This window comes from Triturus cristatus, chromosome 7 (genome assembly GCF_964204655.1).
Source record: "Triturus cristatus chromosome 7, aTriCri1.1, whole genome shotgun sequence".
In the NCBI taxonomy this organism is placed as follows: domain Eukaryota; kingdom Metazoa; phylum Chordata; class Amphibia; order Caudata; family Salamandridae; genus Triturus; species Triturus cristatus.
This window is the reverse complement of record NC_140590.1, coordinates 488,688,192-488,705,919: the sequence shown is the minus strand read 5'-3', so window position 1 is coordinate 488,705,919 and position 17,728 is coordinate 488,688,192. Positions and strand designations below refer to the sequence as shown.

The 17,728-nt window shown below is 45.8% G+C and overlaps 1 protein-coding gene across 1 annotated transcript in view; it reads right to left on the bottom strand.

Annotated features, from left to right (window-relative positions):
- Window positions 1–17,728, bottom strand: part of LOC146809966 (bMERB domain-containing protein 1-like) — a 329,341-nt gene that overhangs the window by 16,918 nt on the left and 294,695 nt on the right. Inside the window, exons 4-5 of the mRNA XM_085616839.1 lie at window positions 4,324–4,438; window positions 2,529–2,605 (exon numbers count right to left, since the gene is read on the bottom strand). Of these exons, the coding sequence (XP_085472965.1) occupies window positions 2,529–2,605; window positions 4,324–4,438 (192 nt within the window). The remainder of the gene's footprint in view (window positions 1–2,528; window positions 2,606–4,323; window positions 4,439–17,728) is intronic.

Genomic DNA, 17,728 nt, shown 5'->3' with positions numbered 1-17,728 from the left:
TCCTTTTCCACTTTTAGGGCCCTCAAGATAGTTTTCAAGTGCCACAGCACTTGTATAGGTAGTATGAACACTATTCATGCTCTTTCGTCTACTTCTAATCATCTACCTTGAGAAGCGCCTTAAAACATGTTCTGTTCCGCTAAACTCTCCTCTAGTATAAACTAGGTCTAAATGGATCAAGTATTTAAATATATGAAGAAAACCTTTCTCTTTGAATAGTGCTTTGGCCTGTGGATCCTTTTCTTTGTTCGCGCCGGGACACTCTGCCGAGTAGCTGTGCGCGCTATAAATTGATTTAACATAACATAACAGAAGATTCAAATGTGTTCAGAAAAGTGTCCGGCTGTGGCGGAATGAGAACAGTAGACAAAGTAGAATGGGTTGAGTCATTCTGGATTTAGAGTTCTGAACAAGGCTCACTACATTTCAGGGACTTGGGGAAAGTCCTCTGGCACCCTTAGACACCAGGTCACATGTAACCTCAATACTAATGTGCTCATCTGGCAGCCAAGCTTCCTTCTATTATTTTACAAATATTCCATGGAACTTTCCCAGTGTACTCTGGCTTTGTTGATGGCCCTTTCCCGATGGCACCGTCTGCATTTGAAGGCTATGGCCTTTCTCAGCTAATGATACCACCCGAACAGCGCGGCACTCCTGTCTTTTTCATGTATCTCTGTTAGATAGGCAGCTGAATATATCTTCAATGAAGCAATGAATGAATGTGTGGATACCACCTCAAGAAAATGTCTACACCTGCACATGTTGTAACCGAGCATTAGGTTAAACATTTCACATCTATCCATGGAACGGGGGATTTTAACATGCTGTATTACAGGCGATTGAGCATTATATATGCACTTGAAAATTGGAATCACCTTGTTCCATAAAATTCAACAAATGAACAATAAAATGAAGATTCAAGCGATTAAACATGGTGGACATTGATTAAATATGGTTTACGATGATTTCATCATCTCACATGGTGTGATGTACCCTGGGACTGATATTACGAATATCAGCGGTTTCGGTTAATGTTATTTTGGCGCTCTAAGGATGAGGCGCACACCCGGATAGCTCCCCTTAACGAATACCTTTGATAAACTTGAGAAAAGAGGTGTGCGAGTCAAACTTTTTCATAGTTCACACTGTCATCTCATTTAATCCAGCACCCACGGCTTACACCAATACCTAGAAAAAGTAAATTATTCATGGACATCAACTAAGTTGGGAATCAAAGTTTTTTGTGACATTAGACCCGAGGAAGAACATTTGCATTTTTCATATTTTTCATACTGTATCATGTTTTAACAATAATGCCAATGATGAATAGAGTTGTGTAAACGGCGCAGTTAACTAAAAATTTAGGGAAGGGCGGGGTACATGATTTAGTTACTGAGGTAGGCTTGATAATAACAAACACGTGAGTGCATCCACGAGTGAGTGGTTAAACAACAAGTTCGGGCAGATATTAGTAGTTGGAAATAGTGACTTATGGGAGTTGTATTCTTTGACGACTTAAATAGGCGTGTTTGAAAGAATGGTCAATGATGTGGGTGTGGTTATGTTGTTAAAAAAGGCCGTATTACGCGGGAGGGTGAGGAACAGCATCCTACAAGAAAAGCCGAAAGTGTTATGTTCGCACTTGAACAGCGAATTGAGGTATGAAAGAACGCTTTACTTACTTTGTTTAAGGGTAGCGTTTAATATTGTACAGTTTTTTTTGCTTTAGTTTATTGCAAACCCCCTAGGGGGATGTTGTAGATTGACCTTCAACCATAGCAATCAAGAGTAAAACGGCTTGATAGAGCTTGCTTGGTAGCACATTCTGGAAGCATTTTGATACGCTTTTTGAGGGAAAGCGTTGTTTATGGGGGCATGGCAGATAATTGAGTATAATGCAAGTAGCAGGTGATTAATATTGATGTTCTGAGATTTGCACTTTATTCTAATGGCAATGTTTTGATTTTAACTTTACAGGAAAGAACCCCTGACGAAGGGCTGTAACAGCCCGAAATGCATTGGGTTAAACATTTCGCATCTATCCATGGAACGGGGGATTTTAGCATGCTGTATTAAAGGCGATTGGGCATTATACATGCACTTGAAAATTGGAATCACCTTCTTCCATAAAATTCAACAAATGAACAATACAATGAAGATTCAAGCGATTAAACATGGTGGACATTATTTAAATTTGGTTTACGATGATTTCATCATCTCACATGGTGTGATGCATCCTGGGACTGATATTACGAATATCAGCGGTTTTGGTAACCGACCGAACATTACACACTAAAACAGCTACTTCCACAAGATGACACAACTTCGAAAGCCAGGGCAGGCGACTGAAATCAAGAATCTTCATTCCTGACTCTTGGCCCTCATGACTACAAACAGCCCATCCAAGCAGGCTTTAGCGGCCATGATGACAGCTGACTCTGCACCGAGCCGTCTATACCAAAGGGGATAGTGAGGATGGAAATAACTATTATCTGAAGCAAATAACAAACCCAAGTATTACTCACTAGATTTGTCCTTTAAGCAGCTTTTGGAGAGTTTGGTGTTAAGGAATTCGGCCATTTCCTTGTCTTCTTCTTTTTCCCTGTAAGCATAAAAAGAGTTAGTAGCCTTTCGGGCGCATGTGGTACGAGACTAGATCTCTTTTTTATTGGAATCTCTTCTATAAAATGTGAAAGTTAGTACTACGGTGTAGTACTGTTCTCAATCTGGGGCTTTCATTTTACAATTCATTGTAGTCTGGGATTTGCAGTAGAGTGGTTACATTTAAGCGACCCAAGACCACAACCCGCACAATTCATAAGTCTGCTAAATGTAAGCCCCCCAGGCTGGTAATATCGTGCTCCGATGACCGTAAACTATAATACCATGGCACTAAAAAGCACTGGCAAAGTCATGAAATTTGGTTTTTATACTGTCTGTAAATATACACACACCAGCAACAGTAAGTGCATGCTACATCAACTCATCTTGTTGAACACAAAATGTGAGCATTTCCGTCAACAGAATCAGAGGGTCAAATCTATCGAAGACCCTCCCTCAGCCTCCATCACATCTCCAGTCAAAGCCCCCAGCATGTCTGCCTGCAGGAGCTGTAGGGAGCACAACAGATGCACGCAGGCTCCGGCAGGTGGCAGGGCACACATGAGCCTTGAGATGCCTCTTTGAGTACCACTACCCTTCATGACATAGAGGAGCCCCACATCCCAAAATGGGCACAATGAAAACTGTTAAGTGACAATGCTGAGAGCAAGTCTGTCCTGGGCCATTTAAAGCTCTGCCTGTGAGCTTCTCACACTGCTCGTCGGCGTGAGCTCCTTAAACTGCTCTGCAGGGTGAACTTCTCACATTCACCTCCAGAGTGAGCTTCGGAGTCCCCGCAGTCTGAAATTCCCATGTTCTCCTTCACTGCACGCTTTGCACACTCCCTACTAGAGTCACCTTCTCACGTTTACTTCCAGTGCAAGCTCCTTAGATTGAACAGAAGTCTGAGCTTTTTGCATTCACCGTCACACTTCCCACCAGCGGCTGCTGAGAGGACATTTAACTCTGGGCATCTACTGTAAGAGTGAGAATAGGAGTGTGATTTGTGTGGCAATTATGACAGCGGTTTTACTAAACATACTAAGGAAGAAGACACTTGTAGCTTCAGGGAGAGGGGGAGACATTTCAGCACTGGGATTCTTAGCAGGAAGTGGTGCTGCCAAGTAAGTGTGAGCACACGGTTACAAGGAAATCACAGAACAGGAGTGCACATTTCAAAAGTATTTGAGGTATATACTATGCAGTTATAGACACAGCAAGAAGGTATGTTCAACACTCGGTGTAAGTGTAGATGCTAAATTCACAATGATACTTACTTCCCATCTCATAGGTAGAACTCTGCGTCCAATGGCCTGGTCAGTATCGCGTACTGATCTCAGGAACTCTGCAGCTCGTCCATCTTCCACTAGGTGGAAGCCCACACCTTCATGTATTTCCCATGAAGTGTGACTAATTGTGTATAGCTGTCAAGTAGCACCACAGTAGGTGTAGTAAGTGTGACACCTTTAGTAGGACTGCTCTTTAGCCAACAGCTAGAAGCATTCTGGGAACTATAGTTTCTCTTTTAACAATGTGTGTGTGGGTTCAATATTGACAGCATGCAAAGAGTAGTTGGCTAAAAGCCGAGGGCTGCCTGAAGGTGCCACATGTGACCCGAAGGTACCTGGCAGTAGTAAGTCTGTCCCAGCTTTACCTGTTTTCAGAGGGGATTCTGCATCCCTCCTGTCTGAGCCCAGACAGTTCCCTTGCCTTCCATACCTCAGCCTTTCGAACTCCACGTCATCAACCAGGAAGTCTCGAGTCTCCACCAGTTTGTGTATTTGCTGCAGTAGTTCATCCTCCTTCTGCTTGTCCTCTGAGGATTTATCTTTCTCTGAAATTGATGAAAACGGGGAAATAGTAAAATGCACCTTTCCAATCACCACCCTACACACCCAATCAGCGGCCGAAGTGCATCTTTCCTGTTCCCGCACCTAATCTTTTTCCTATTCTTGGAGCACCCGCCCTCCCGAAGACAAACACTGTCCTTTGGACCGAAAACTGATCTTTTATTCATGTCGACACTACATTTTAGGTGTAGATTAGCCAGTACATTTTTTACATTCACAGAGTGGGTTTCTAGGTCAGCCCACTTTGGGCACTGGTTGGTTCGAAACAGCCCCCTTTTTGTGTTGCTTTGAGAGAATGTCCATCACATTTTGGATCAAGCCATACTAGAGTCTTTGTCTCACAGTATTGCTACTAGCGGTTCGATCCTAGGAAGTTCCAGAGAGCGCTTTTCCATTGGATTCTGTGGGGCGCATTGTTTTCAGCACCAGGCAGGTACTATTTGTTAAGGAACAAAGCTGCCTTGAAAAGAAAGCTTCCTACACTGCCACCACCTTATTTCAAGTGATAAATACGCATTTGGTTAAAGGTTTATCTTAACAATGAATCAATCAGTACACTTGTAGAGCGCACAATTCACCCGTGAGGGTCTCAAGGCGCTGGGTGGGGGGGGGTTTATGGGGTGGGGTGGGGGGGGGGGGCGCAAATTACTGCTCGAACAGCCAGGTCTTGAGGAGCCTCCTGAAGGTCAGCAGGTCCTGGGTCTGACGCATGTGGATGGGGAGGGTTTTCCAGGTCTTAGCAGCGAGGTGGGAGAATGATCTGCCGCCGGCAGTCGCTCGTCGGATGCAGGGGACGGTGGCGAGGGCGAGGTCAGCGGAGCAAAGCTGGCGGTTCGGGGTGTAGAAGGTGAGTCGTTCGTTGAGGTACGCTGGTCCGGTGTTGTGGAGTGCTTTGTGAGCGTGGGTGAGGAGTTTGAAGGTGATCCTCTTGTTGACGGGGAGCCAGTGCAGGCCTTTCAGGTGGGCTGTGATGTGGCTGTGGCAGGGGATGTCGAGGATGAGGCGTGTGGAGGCGTTCTGTATGCGTTTTAGTCGTTTCTGGAGTTTGGCTGAGGTTCCCGCGTAGAGAGCGTTGCCGTAGTCCAGCGTGCTGCTGACGAAGACCTGGGTGACCGTCCTTCTGGTTTCGGTGGGGATCCATCTGTAGATCTTGCGGAGCATACGGATGGTGTTCAAGCAGGAGGAGGAGACGGCGTTTACTTGCTGGGTCATTGACAACGCTGAGTCCAGGATGACCCCTAGGTTGCGAGCGTGGTTGGTGGGCATCGGTGCTGCTCCCAGTGCGGCCGGCCACCATGAGCCGTCTCAGGCGGAGGGGTGGTGCCGATGATGAGGACCTCTGTCTTGCCTGAATTGAGTGTCAGGCGGCTGCTCATCATCCAGTCGGTGATGGCCTTCATTCCTTCGTGGAGGTTGGATTTGGCGGTGGTGGAGGCCTTGGTGAGGGAAAGCATCCGCTGGATGTTGTTGACGTATGAGATGATGTTGAGGTCGTGTGATCGGACGATGTTGGTGAGCAGTGCCATGTAGACGTTAAAGAGTGTTGGGCTGAGGGACGATCCTTGGGGTATGCCGCAGATGATCTTGGTGTCTTTAGACGGAATGGGGGAGGCGGATACTCTGGGTTCTGCCGGTGAGGAAGGAGGTGGTCCAGTCCAAGGCTTTGTCGTGGATCCCTGCATTGTGGAGGCGTGTACAAAGGGTGTGGTGGCAGACGGTGTCGAAGGCGGCCGAGAGGTCCAGGAGGATGAGGGCCACGGTTTCCCCGTTGTCCAGCATGGCCCTGATGTTGTTGGTTGTGGCGATGAGGGCTGTTTCGGTGCTGTGGTTGCTGTGGAATCTGGATTGGGAAGGTTCCAGGATGTTGTTCTCTTCGAGGAAGGAGGTCAGTTGCATGTTGACGATCTTCTCGATGAGGGAGATGGGCTGGAAGTTCTTGAGATCCTTGGGGTCCGCCTTGGGTTTCTTGAGTAAGGTGTTGATCTCGGCGTGCTTCCAGCGTGCTTCCAGCTCTCCAGGAAGGTGGCAGTCTCGAAGGAGCTGTTGATGACCTTGCGGAGGTGGGGTGCGATGGTGGAGCTTGCTTTGTTGAAGACGTGGTGTGGGCAGGGGTCAGATGGTGAGCCGGAGTGGATGGTGTTCATGATTTTGATGGTGTCGTCGTCGTTGACGTGGGTCCAGGAAGGCAGGAGGTTGATGTGGCTGTGGGGCGGTGAGTCTGAGGTGTCGGTGTCTGTCGGGGGGGCCTGGATGTTGAAGCTGTCATGGATGTCTGCGATCTTGCGTTGGAAGAATGTGGCTAGGGAGTCGCAGAGGTCTTGCGATGGCGGGATGTCGTTGACGTTGGAGCTGGGGATGGAGAGTACCTTCACGATGTTGAAGAACTCTTTACTGTTATGTGCGTTGTTGTCGATGCGCTCTTTGAAGGAGGTCCTTTTGGCGGTTCGGATGAGTTGGTGGTGTCTGCGGATGGCACTCTTGTAGGCTGCCTTGTTGTCAGGTGTCTGTTCGTGGTGCCACTTCTTCTCGGCCTGCTTAGATGTCTGGAGGTCGTCGAGAGTGTTGGCACAGTCGTCGATCCACTGTCTGAGGTTGCGGGCGGCGGAGTCGGTGTCGGTGGTGTCAGTTGGTGGGTTTCGGGCGAGGGTGGTGAGTAGCTGGTCTTCGGTGACTTTGCTCCAGCTACGGCGGGGAACCCGTTGCGTGCGGTGGTGCGGGGTGGGCTTCTCAAATGTTCTCAAAGGTGAAGTGGGCGCAGCGGTGGTCGGTCCAGTGGAGTTCGATGGTGTGGCTGAAGGTGACGTGGTTGCTGGCGGAGAAGATGGGGTCGGGCGTGTGTCTGGCGAAGTGGATGGAAGTTGTGACGAGCTGTTTGAGTCCGAGGTTGGCGAGGTTGTCGAGCAGGGTGGTGGAGTTGCTGTCGCTGGTGTTCTCAAGGTGGAAGTGCAGGTCTCCAAGGAGAATGTAGTCCGTGGAAGCAAGGGCGTACGTGCTGACGAAGTCGGTGATGGAGTCGCTGAACTGTGGCCGGGAACCGGGGGGGTCTGTAGATGAGGGTTCCTCTGAGGGTGGTGTTGGGGTAAGTGTGGATCTGGAAGTGCAGGTGTTCGGCGGCGCTGAGGGTGTCGTCGGTGCTGATCGTGATTCTGAGGGTGTTTCTGTGGACGATGGCAATTCCTCCTCCTGTTCCGTTGGTGCGGTCCCTGTGGGTGATCTTGTAGTCGTCAGGGATGGCTATGGTGACGTTGGGTGCCGAGGAAGGGGTTCATCCAGGTCTCCGTCAGGAAGGCAACGTCCGAGGAGGAGGAGTCGAGTAGGTCCCAGAGTTCGATGGCGTGATTGTGGACAGAGCGGGTGTTGAGTAGAATGCATCGGAGGTTGTTACGTCCTGCTTCGGTGGACGTGGTGGTGGTTTGGAGGCTGGTGTAGCTTCAGTTCCGGCAGGAGAAGGGTCCTTGGGTGCGCTTCGAGGTAGCCCGGAAGCAGGTGTGTAATCGGCCAGCGTTGAGAGCGTGGAGGGTGCTGGCGTCGTAGCGGTGTCGGGCATCGTGGCGTTCGCGGGGATCAGGGGATCTGGCGCTGGTCGCGGTCCAGGCGCGGACGGGCGCAGATGGGCTTGCCTAAGGCACGGCCGCACAGTGGCCGCCATAAGAAGGGGAGGTGGGAGCGAGGAGCAGCTGGGAGGCGGGAGCGGGATGAATGGGCTAGCGGGGGTGGGGATGCAGCGGCGGGAAAACGGGAGAGCAGAACGGGCGTGAGGTACAGGAGACAGAAGGGCACAATACCAAAAACGAAGAATAAAAAACAGATTACAGTGCAACAGATTACAGTAGGAAAGCAATAATACTGGCAGAAGGCAGACAGGAAAGGGACAGAGCTAGCACACAGATACTTCCGGCTCACCACTAGGCCACCAGGGATGAGGGTCAGGTGGGAGCTTGCAGGTGGAGGAGGGCCTCGAACTCGCAGCAGCAGCAAGGGACAGGAGCAAGGGACACGGGCACAACAGGTGGAGCTGTGCAGCATAGGGAGCGACCTGTCTTCAACAAGTATGTAATTGCATAATAACTTTTATCAGATCTTTTCAAGAAACTTGTTTATGTGCACAGAAATGCTGCATAAAAATACAAAACAAATATTTGTATTCAAAATTAGAGCTGACAAATATTATAGCAGGTTCACATTCTTTTCTTGATCATGGTTGCATTGCGTTTGTGTTTTTTCTATTCCACTTGTGTTGCTTTTAATGTTGGAAGCAGTCTTTCTAAGATGCCCTACAGCACCACAGTGTGCTTGTTCTTGAAAGATGAGGGTGAATGCTGAAACGTCCTCTTGCAGTTCACCCTCTGCTTGAAAACCTCTTGTGTGGCCCCTGCTGAGCTTGATATGTAGCTGCAGAACAAGGATAAACATTATGTTGTCTCATAAAAGAGGCAGTAATCTTAGAAGGGTGTTGCACACACTTTCCACAATAAACCATGTGCAGAGTGTGGTTTATAATTGTTTGAATGGGAAAATAAATGTTCATTAAAACTTGTGTGTTTTTACCCACCTGTACTCAAATTGGAAGGCCTGTTCGGTCCCATACACACTATTCTTTGTACAGTAGCTGCATAGCTATATTTATTTACCCAATACACACACATGCTCATCACAATGTATTGCCCATTTTTACAAGTAAATTCACTCAGGTACTTGGAAAAAAAGGCCAATCCAATTTACCCTGCAAGAGGTTGACTCAATTCAAATTTTTAACATTGCTAGATGCTGTGATAGCTTGTTTTAAAACATACTTTTTTCTAATGCATTGTAATGTAAAATTGTAACTGTTTTTATGCTTATGAATTGTTTCTTCTATGATGTAAATGATCATATTTTTGATCGAATAAATAAATAATAATATTAATGTATGTATGTATTATGCGGTATTTGTATAGAGCGAGCCTAATGAAAAGGCAGCAGAGAACTGAACAGAGTCAAAGGCAAGTACACAGTCAAACAACTACTAGGAGAGGTATGTGGTTATTGGATTGTCACCACATACAAACAACAGGAGGATACCCCTACTGTGCTTAGCCTATCTCTTCATAACAGCCCACGGGGATCACCCTATAGTATTAAAAGGATTTTCACCCACTTCCAATGATTCCAAGGATTCCAAGTGTGATGCTTTTTCATAGAGACTTGTCCAGATACCCAGGGGGCCGATTACAATGTCAGTGGGACTGACACTGACGGCACGTCAGTGTCGGTCCCACTGACATCTTTAAATGCGGTCAGTCTGCCGCATTTCAATGCGTTGATCTGACCGCATTACCCCAGGGACAGACCGACAGCTTCCGACGGGCTCAAGGAGCGCATCGGGCCATCGGTCAGATCGCAATCTCCAAAATGGGGGCGGTGCCTTCTCAGGCACCGCCGTGGAGATTACGATCCACCTTTCTGCCAGCCATTTCAAGTTGATTCTTCTGACGGGAAAAGGCTGTCGGAAATGCTTTTTGAGACCTCTAACCGGGCCTCTGGCAACCCGTGGCCCTACGCTATGGGGCCTGGGATGGCACCTATGATGCCCCCTAAACATCCGTGCATCCTGTGGCAGGCACCACATGGTGCCTGCCACAGGGTGCAGGGATGTTTCTAAACATGCCTGTATGCATTGAGGCTTGTTCTGTGGCCCTTTTCTGGGCCGCAGCACAAGCCTTAATGCAAAGAGGTATGTTTCTGACCGCCTCCAGGGTGGTTGGATCCTAATTTGGTGGGCAGGATCAATGCCTCACCAGGGTAGTTTGCTTTTATCAGGCCCTCACACGGATCCTGCTTGTATCCTCTTTGGGTGCATTCAGTTGTGAAACTTCCATTGACCATACTCATACATGCCATACATACAGACCAATTTGCTCTCTATGTTCGTATTTCTTTAGTAGCATCCTATTTAGAGCACAACGAGGGTACGAAGGCAGGCGGACCTTATAGTCAAACTTTAATCAAATGTCTCTTCCTGGTCATGGACCTATTTGTTTCCATCTTCCCCCGCATCGTGTTAAGCACGTTAGTGATTCCCTTCTGTTGTTTTTGCATGGTTAGATGCTTGGGAAGGTGAGCAAACCCTGTATCGACTCTTGCTCCTGCCTTTTTGGAATATGGTATTGCATTGTTACTTCATTGTATTGTACTGTTCTTTAAAGATGTGTGTCTTCAACTCTTTCCTAAATTGGAGTAACATTGGGGCGGTCCTGATGGAGACCGGATGTTGTTCCAGATCCTGGGTGCATAGGTGAAAAAGCCCTGTTGCCTTTTTTTTCTTTTTACATTTCTTAATCTTTAATCTCATGGTGTCCTTGCTTGAGGTGTGCCTAGAACCACTACAGGTGCGCTTGTTTGCAAGATAAAGGGGGTTGTTGATCTTGATGTCTTTGAAAATGTTGTACCTAAGGAAGGATATCCTTGGGTGGATGCGTGGGTGTTCCCATGCATCCACCCATGGATTCTGCAGCATCCCCAGTTTTACCAATACTTATAGACCGGAGAATGCCTCAGAATGCTAAGCCTTCCAAGGGGAGGCGTAACGAGGAGAAATATCTTTATTTCTACTCATTACTTCCGCTTTCTCTGCACACAGAGAAAGAGGAATATGGCACAGGGGATTGTTTTTATGCAGGACATTGTTCCTTTCTGCACAAAAGCAATCCTACTTACAACGCAGGCACCCTTGCACATCCGTGCAGGGGTGCCTGCATTGGCACTAGGCAGCACATTGTGCGCCAGCACTGGGAAAAGATAGGAATGCACCGTGTTATGTTCAATATGGCACATTTCCACCCTTTCCCTGTCACACAGCACAGCAAGGTGACTTGCTGCACTGCACGGCTTTTTGGTAAATATTCCCCCAGCATGCACAGCGTGTGAGGCATGCACTGTAAAAGAATACTTTCACACTAGCAAACGGACCAGTAAACCTGCACCTATGTGGATGGACATTTTTTTAAATGATGGTGAGACAAGGGTCTGAGCTTAGTAATATAATAGTACTGATACTTGTGGGTAATAAACAGGGCCGGACTGGGAACCAAAACCGGCCCTGGCAAAGTGCTTGGCCACCCCCTTTCGCCCCCACAGGGGGTTAGGGGTGCCGCCGAGCTCTTTGCCAGCGCCGGTTTTCGGCCGATTTTGTTACAGGACCGATTTTGCAGCTAAGCTGCAAAAACGTCCCTGTAACAAAAACGGCCCCCAGGGGCCCATAACCTGCCCCCACCCGTGCGGCGCACTGGGGGATTGCCCGGTGCCCGCTACGGCCAGTCCGGCCCTGGTAATAAATATGCATTGCAATGTGAGCTTGAGTCACAAAAAGTCCAGACATGCCTAGGTGTACGCCTGTGAACTACATAGGCTTGCTGTTTTTTGTGTTTTACAAAGGTGACAATCATATTCCAGGATGGACTACGGCTGTCCTAATTCACCTGGGGAGCACACAAACCGCTGGAGTAGGTTTAGCGTAAATATGCACCAATTTTATATCTCTATTTTTCATATAGAAAGCAATTTTCCACATGAAGAAGACTTCCTTTGCTTCCAGTTGTAAATTTAGGTTGTATATTGCATTTTCTCAGGCTTATTTTATCAGTTAGGGCAACTTCAAGTTGTTGTTCCGGGCATTAGCAATGCAATGACACCTCCTGCCGCATTCTCATCATAACACCTATTTTCCTTTTAGCACTTCCTGTGACTACGGAAATCCGCTTTCATATTGCCATCTGTGGCTGCAAAACTCTACAGATCTAAGGTTTGATATCTGTCATTTGTGAGAGCAGATGAACATCTTTCACACCAAAATGGTTTAGGCAATTAGAAAAGTTTCAATTTTTTTAAACGTCTGTGCGTGTACTTATATTTTTGGAAATGAGAACTAAAATAACTGGAAAACATTTAAGGTATGCAAATGTCCACTCCCCCAGTTGTGCGTACACTGTCCACTCTTCCTCTTCTACGGTCTGTGCATCATGTAAAAGGGACTAGCTAGAAAACTAAAATACTCCCAACTTGAAACAATACCCTCCTTATAAGAGTGGCTTTCGTCCTCCTTCCAACCATCTATCCATCCGTCCAATCACACTCCATCTGTCATTCATCTGTACTTCCCTTCACCTTCCCATCCACCCATCCGCCCATCCACCAACTTCTTCCATCCATCCATCCATCCATCCATCCATCCATCCATCCATCTATCCATCAATCCATTTTTGTATCCTTCCATGTATATTAATTCAACCAAGCAAAAGCTTCCTAATTTAATAAGCTGGGCTGTACACAGGTGAGCTACTCAGAGGTAGCTGGAGAGCTACAGTAGCTCACGAGCTACTGGTTGGAGACCCCTCCTTTCATCTGTTGAAAGTTTCACTGTTCATCCATCGTTTCATTCTTCCATCTTTTCATCCTGCGACACGTCAATTCTTTGTCTTTCACTGTTCTATGGTCCCTTTTCCTTTTCACAGTTTCTTTCCTCTCATTCTTCCTTCCTCCTGCTATTCTTTCTTTCCCCTTTCTATTTACCCACCTTTTCCTCCCTTTCTTACTTTTTTTCTTTCTTACAATTATCTCTCCTGCTTACTTTTGCTTTGTATTCCTCTCGCTGTATTGTTTCCCTATTTTCATTTTTCTCTTTATCTTTTGTTATCATTGTAAACCGCAGGCCAAGATCCACAACCCTCTTTCATGATATTCCACACAGTGCTAGTTATGCGCAATTTGTCTGCAGGTGACAGAAGAGGCCCATAAACAAGTAATTAACTCTACAAAAGGTGGATTATATGTGTTCCATAGGGTGGTAAATAGAAAGGGTACACCAGAAAAATACTTTCCCGATGGAGAGAGAAATTAAAAAAGACTGAGGTACAAATGCACAAATCCACTCGAATACCTGTCCGATGGGGAGATGTCACACACAAAGCGACTTTCTACTTTTAATAATGTGTGTGATTCAGCTGCTTAGTCATGGATTCTCTGATATGACGTCACTGTGCTGCCCCTTGTAATGTACGGTGCCTCTGTCAGACAGTGCGGGTCCCTTCCCGTTAGAGCTGTTTGCCACCCCCCGAGTAGCTTGCTGCAGTCTTCTGACTTGTGTGTCTCTGGCATGTCATGCCATCCTGGCATTGGCTGTGGCCCCCAGGTGTCCTGTAGCCGACTCCATCTCTGTACACCACCAGGTAGGGGCGTGAAGCTGTAGGCCCTGCGAGGCAGCCCTTCACATACTGAGATAGGTATTGTGTGACTGCAGGACTAGCTAGGGAACACAACAACTTTGAAAGAATCACGTCTGCATGACACACGAGGTGTAGGGGATATTCTTTTTTGCGATGAAGCAATGTGATGTACCATTGTTTATAATTCAATATTGTCTATGTATGCTGAAATTGTTATGAGCAACACGCTTCTTATCAAGGCTGATTGTTTTATGTTCATCGACTGGCAGAATTATATTCATTTCAGGTGAAACATAAATACATGTATGTCTAACTTTATTGAGCTAGATGATATTTTCACGATCGAATGAACCTTGCAGGTCTCGAGTTGTGCGCCTTGTGTTGGGTGTGCAGTACTTGTGCACCTTATTCAGCATATTTACTTAGGGACCCGAGCAGGTCCTGTCACATGGCAGCACAAAATTGAAATACATTGATTAAATGATACATTTTTTAAATTGTGAGCACGTCGAGTGCAGGCTAAATACACTGTTTTCAGGCAAAAGTGTTTTTTTTTTTGCCAGTTTGAAATGGCAGTTTAAAACTGCACACACACACAGGCTGCAATGGCAGGCATGAGACGTGTTTCAAAGACTACCACGTGGGCGACAAAATGAGTGCTGCAGGCCCACGAGTTTAGGGAAAGATCGCCCTAAGGCTGACAGGTCCAACAGACAGAGAGGCAGCATTCTTCACCTTGCGGTTATTGAAGGACCTACAGTTATGGATGGTGCAGTCAACACTTATTTCGATGAGTCAGACGGGATTCACTCAAAGTTGCGGTATGAGTTTGAACTTATTTGTTCTAGCTATCTTAACTGAGAAGTTTTGTGCTGAAAAAGTTCCTCTTCACGCTTGTTTTCTAGACTTAATATCTACATTTGTCAAGGTCCCAAACACCGGTTGTGGGCAAAGCTTAAAGGTTGGAATATCTTGTCATCGCTCCTTCGATCAATTGAGATGCTATGGGGCTCATTTATGAGCCCCTGCGTCACTTTTGCGCCACCGGTGCGTCACTTTTTGTGACGCACCAGTGGCGTAAAACATGCGCCATGATGCGCCATATTTACAAAGTGACGCATCTACCTAGATGCGTCACTTTGTAAACCCCTGCGCTACATTATACCTGCGTCAGGTATAATGTATGCAGGGTGGGCGTTCCCACGTAAGTAAGCATCGTAGAAGTGACGCAGTGAAATCTACGAGATTTCACTGCGCCACTTCTAGAGTGCAAATGCGTCAATATCTTGCGCCTGCCTCACAGCAGGCGTAAGACTGACGCAGGCCCTTTCACATGGGGCTTGCCCCATGTGAAAGGACACATTGCTGGAGTTGCGTCACTTTTGTGACACACTCCAGCAATGCGTCACTTTTGCGCCTACAGATACGTCAGAAATACTGACGTATCTGTGACTCCTTGCGACATGATGCGTCATACTGTAAATATGACGCATCGTTGGAGACGCAGGGAGGGCGCAGTGAAAAGTGACGCATCACTGTTTTCACGCAGTGATGCGTCACTTTTCATAAATGAGGCCCTATATATTTAAACATGGGTTGTTGTAATATTGGATGAAAGGGCTATGGTAACCAAGGAAACACAAAACAGTGCAGATCTTAAACAGGGATGCATATTGGCTCCACAGTTATTTAATCTGTACATTGCTGTCATGAATTACTCGCTTGCCGGACCTTTTTTTAATCCTCCGTGATTACATTGTTACCCAATTTCAAGCCTTCATTATGCTGAGGATATTTTGTTGCTAATTAAACCTCATCTGACCTCCAAAAAATGACAACTGCCTTTGCAGCCTTTATCAAAACAAATAAAATGGAGATCAACATAGAAAAGACCAAAGTTTTGACTTTCGGAAATTGGTCAAAAAGTTTCCAACTTGTTACTTAGAAGTGAAGCTGGAAAATGTTAGGAAATGTTAGGAAATACACTTATTTAGGAAGCACGTTAGATAACCAGGGTTCCTTTAAGGCACATATGTAAGCAATCAAGGCAAAGTTGAGATCACTGTTCTTTGCATTTGCAGCTTTACTAAACAAACCTAAGCTGCCCCTCACTGGATCCCATCCTTAGAGTGATGAATAGTAAACTAATCCCATTGCTGACATACAGATTAGAAATCTGTAGCGGGAAGGATGCAACATTGTTAGCCTCTATACAGGTTGCTATATTTAAACAGCTGATCAGACTGCCGAGAACACTAGGCAAGCCAAGGTGTTTCAACAATTAGCTCAGCAAGGCGCATTCATCAAATCGTGCAATAAAATGAAGGAGGCTTCGTGGAATAAACTGTACTATCATATATGGTACAAAATCGTGCACTCGAGACCTGATACCTCGTGGCGGAAACATCTACAATCAACACTAAATAAACTGGGCATTGACAGTATATGGGTCTCAACAACTTCGCCCAAGGTCTTTACAATAATGGCTCATAAGAGCGTAAAAAGACTTTTGCAATTGAACAATAAGGATATTATGGACAAAAAAAGCACACAGTTGGACTGTTTTAAATTTGAATCCCCTCCCTCATTGCCTACAATATCTTAAAATGAACTTTTTATGATGTTGAAGTTCCTTTAATATAGGATGGGCAACTTTCCTACAAAAGATGTTGTCCCTAGATGGAAAGCAACGTGGCGTAATGCAAATTTAGGCCTTTCTGGTTTTAAAGAAAATACATTCTTGTGAATTGTATGTATGCGTCCAGCTTTGTTGGAGCCTCAAAGGAGATTGCTATGGAAATGTTCTAATCAACTTAATGTAAGGTCGTGCAGGCAGGCCCTGATTCAGATTTTAAATGGTCAGCACACTAACTAGGCTGTACTTTTATTAATGACTTGATTTTTAAGTGGGATTGTTTGCACCTGAATTGTTGGTTGTATTATTTTATCCTTGTCTCATTTTATGGCCATATGTATGAAAGGATTTAGCATTTCTCAATGGACCAAATCACAGTTGCTAAATGGCCTTTCCACATGTAAAAAGGCAGATAGGGTATTGCAAAATGAGATTTCTACCCAGTGGAAATCGCATTTTGCGATTCCCTAAATAGGAAATCGCGAATAGGACTTTCTTATTTGCAATTTCCTAAGCACATGTACAAAGCATTTCCTAAAGGAGAAATGGGCATTTAGGAAATGGCATTTAGGAAATGCTATTACCATCGACTTCAAATCGATGGTAACCATGTGCAATCTTGAAAAATGCACCCAAAATGCATTTTTTAAAGTGCCATGTAGCACACAAATGCCCTTAGCACATCTGTGCGCTTTACATGTGCATCACTTCTTTTTGGGGTGCATCAAGGTTGTACTTAGGCCCATAGGTGCCCTTTGTTTTGAATTTCCTAATTCGCAATTTCCTATTAGGAAATTAGAAATTTGGAAATGTGTAATCATTCGTACCTATGGGCCTTTAGGAAAGGATGGTATAGCATTTCCTAAATAGCGATTTTCCAATAGCGATTAGGAAATCTCTATTATTGTACATTCCATTTTGCATTTCCTAAATAACGATTTCTTGGATTCGCTATTTAGGGAATGCAAAATGGAAATTTCATACATATGGCCCATAGATCCATGTTTGTGATTTAATATAATAAGTTTGTTTTGTATTTTATATTGTAAAGGTTTTTATTAACCATATACAATAAAGATTTTTATTTATAGTACCAAGAGCAGTACAAATCCCAGTCCAAGAACAGTCTGCATTAGCAATAGTTGCATTATCAACAAAATCACCAGCATTTGGGCTGTTTCCTCAAAAGCAGCATGTATTGGCAGAGAAGTGGCGATAGAGTGTGTTAACATAATCGACAGGAAAACAGCCATTACAACGAGGCTGTTACTCCGCAAGTCATTACATCGCATGCGTTACAACACATGCGATGTAACAACGTGTAGCCATTACTACACATAACATTACATCGCATGCGCTTTTACAACGCATGCGATGTATAGGCTATCCACATCGTTGTGAGGAAACTGAGGCTGTTCCGTTTCCTCACAACGACGTGC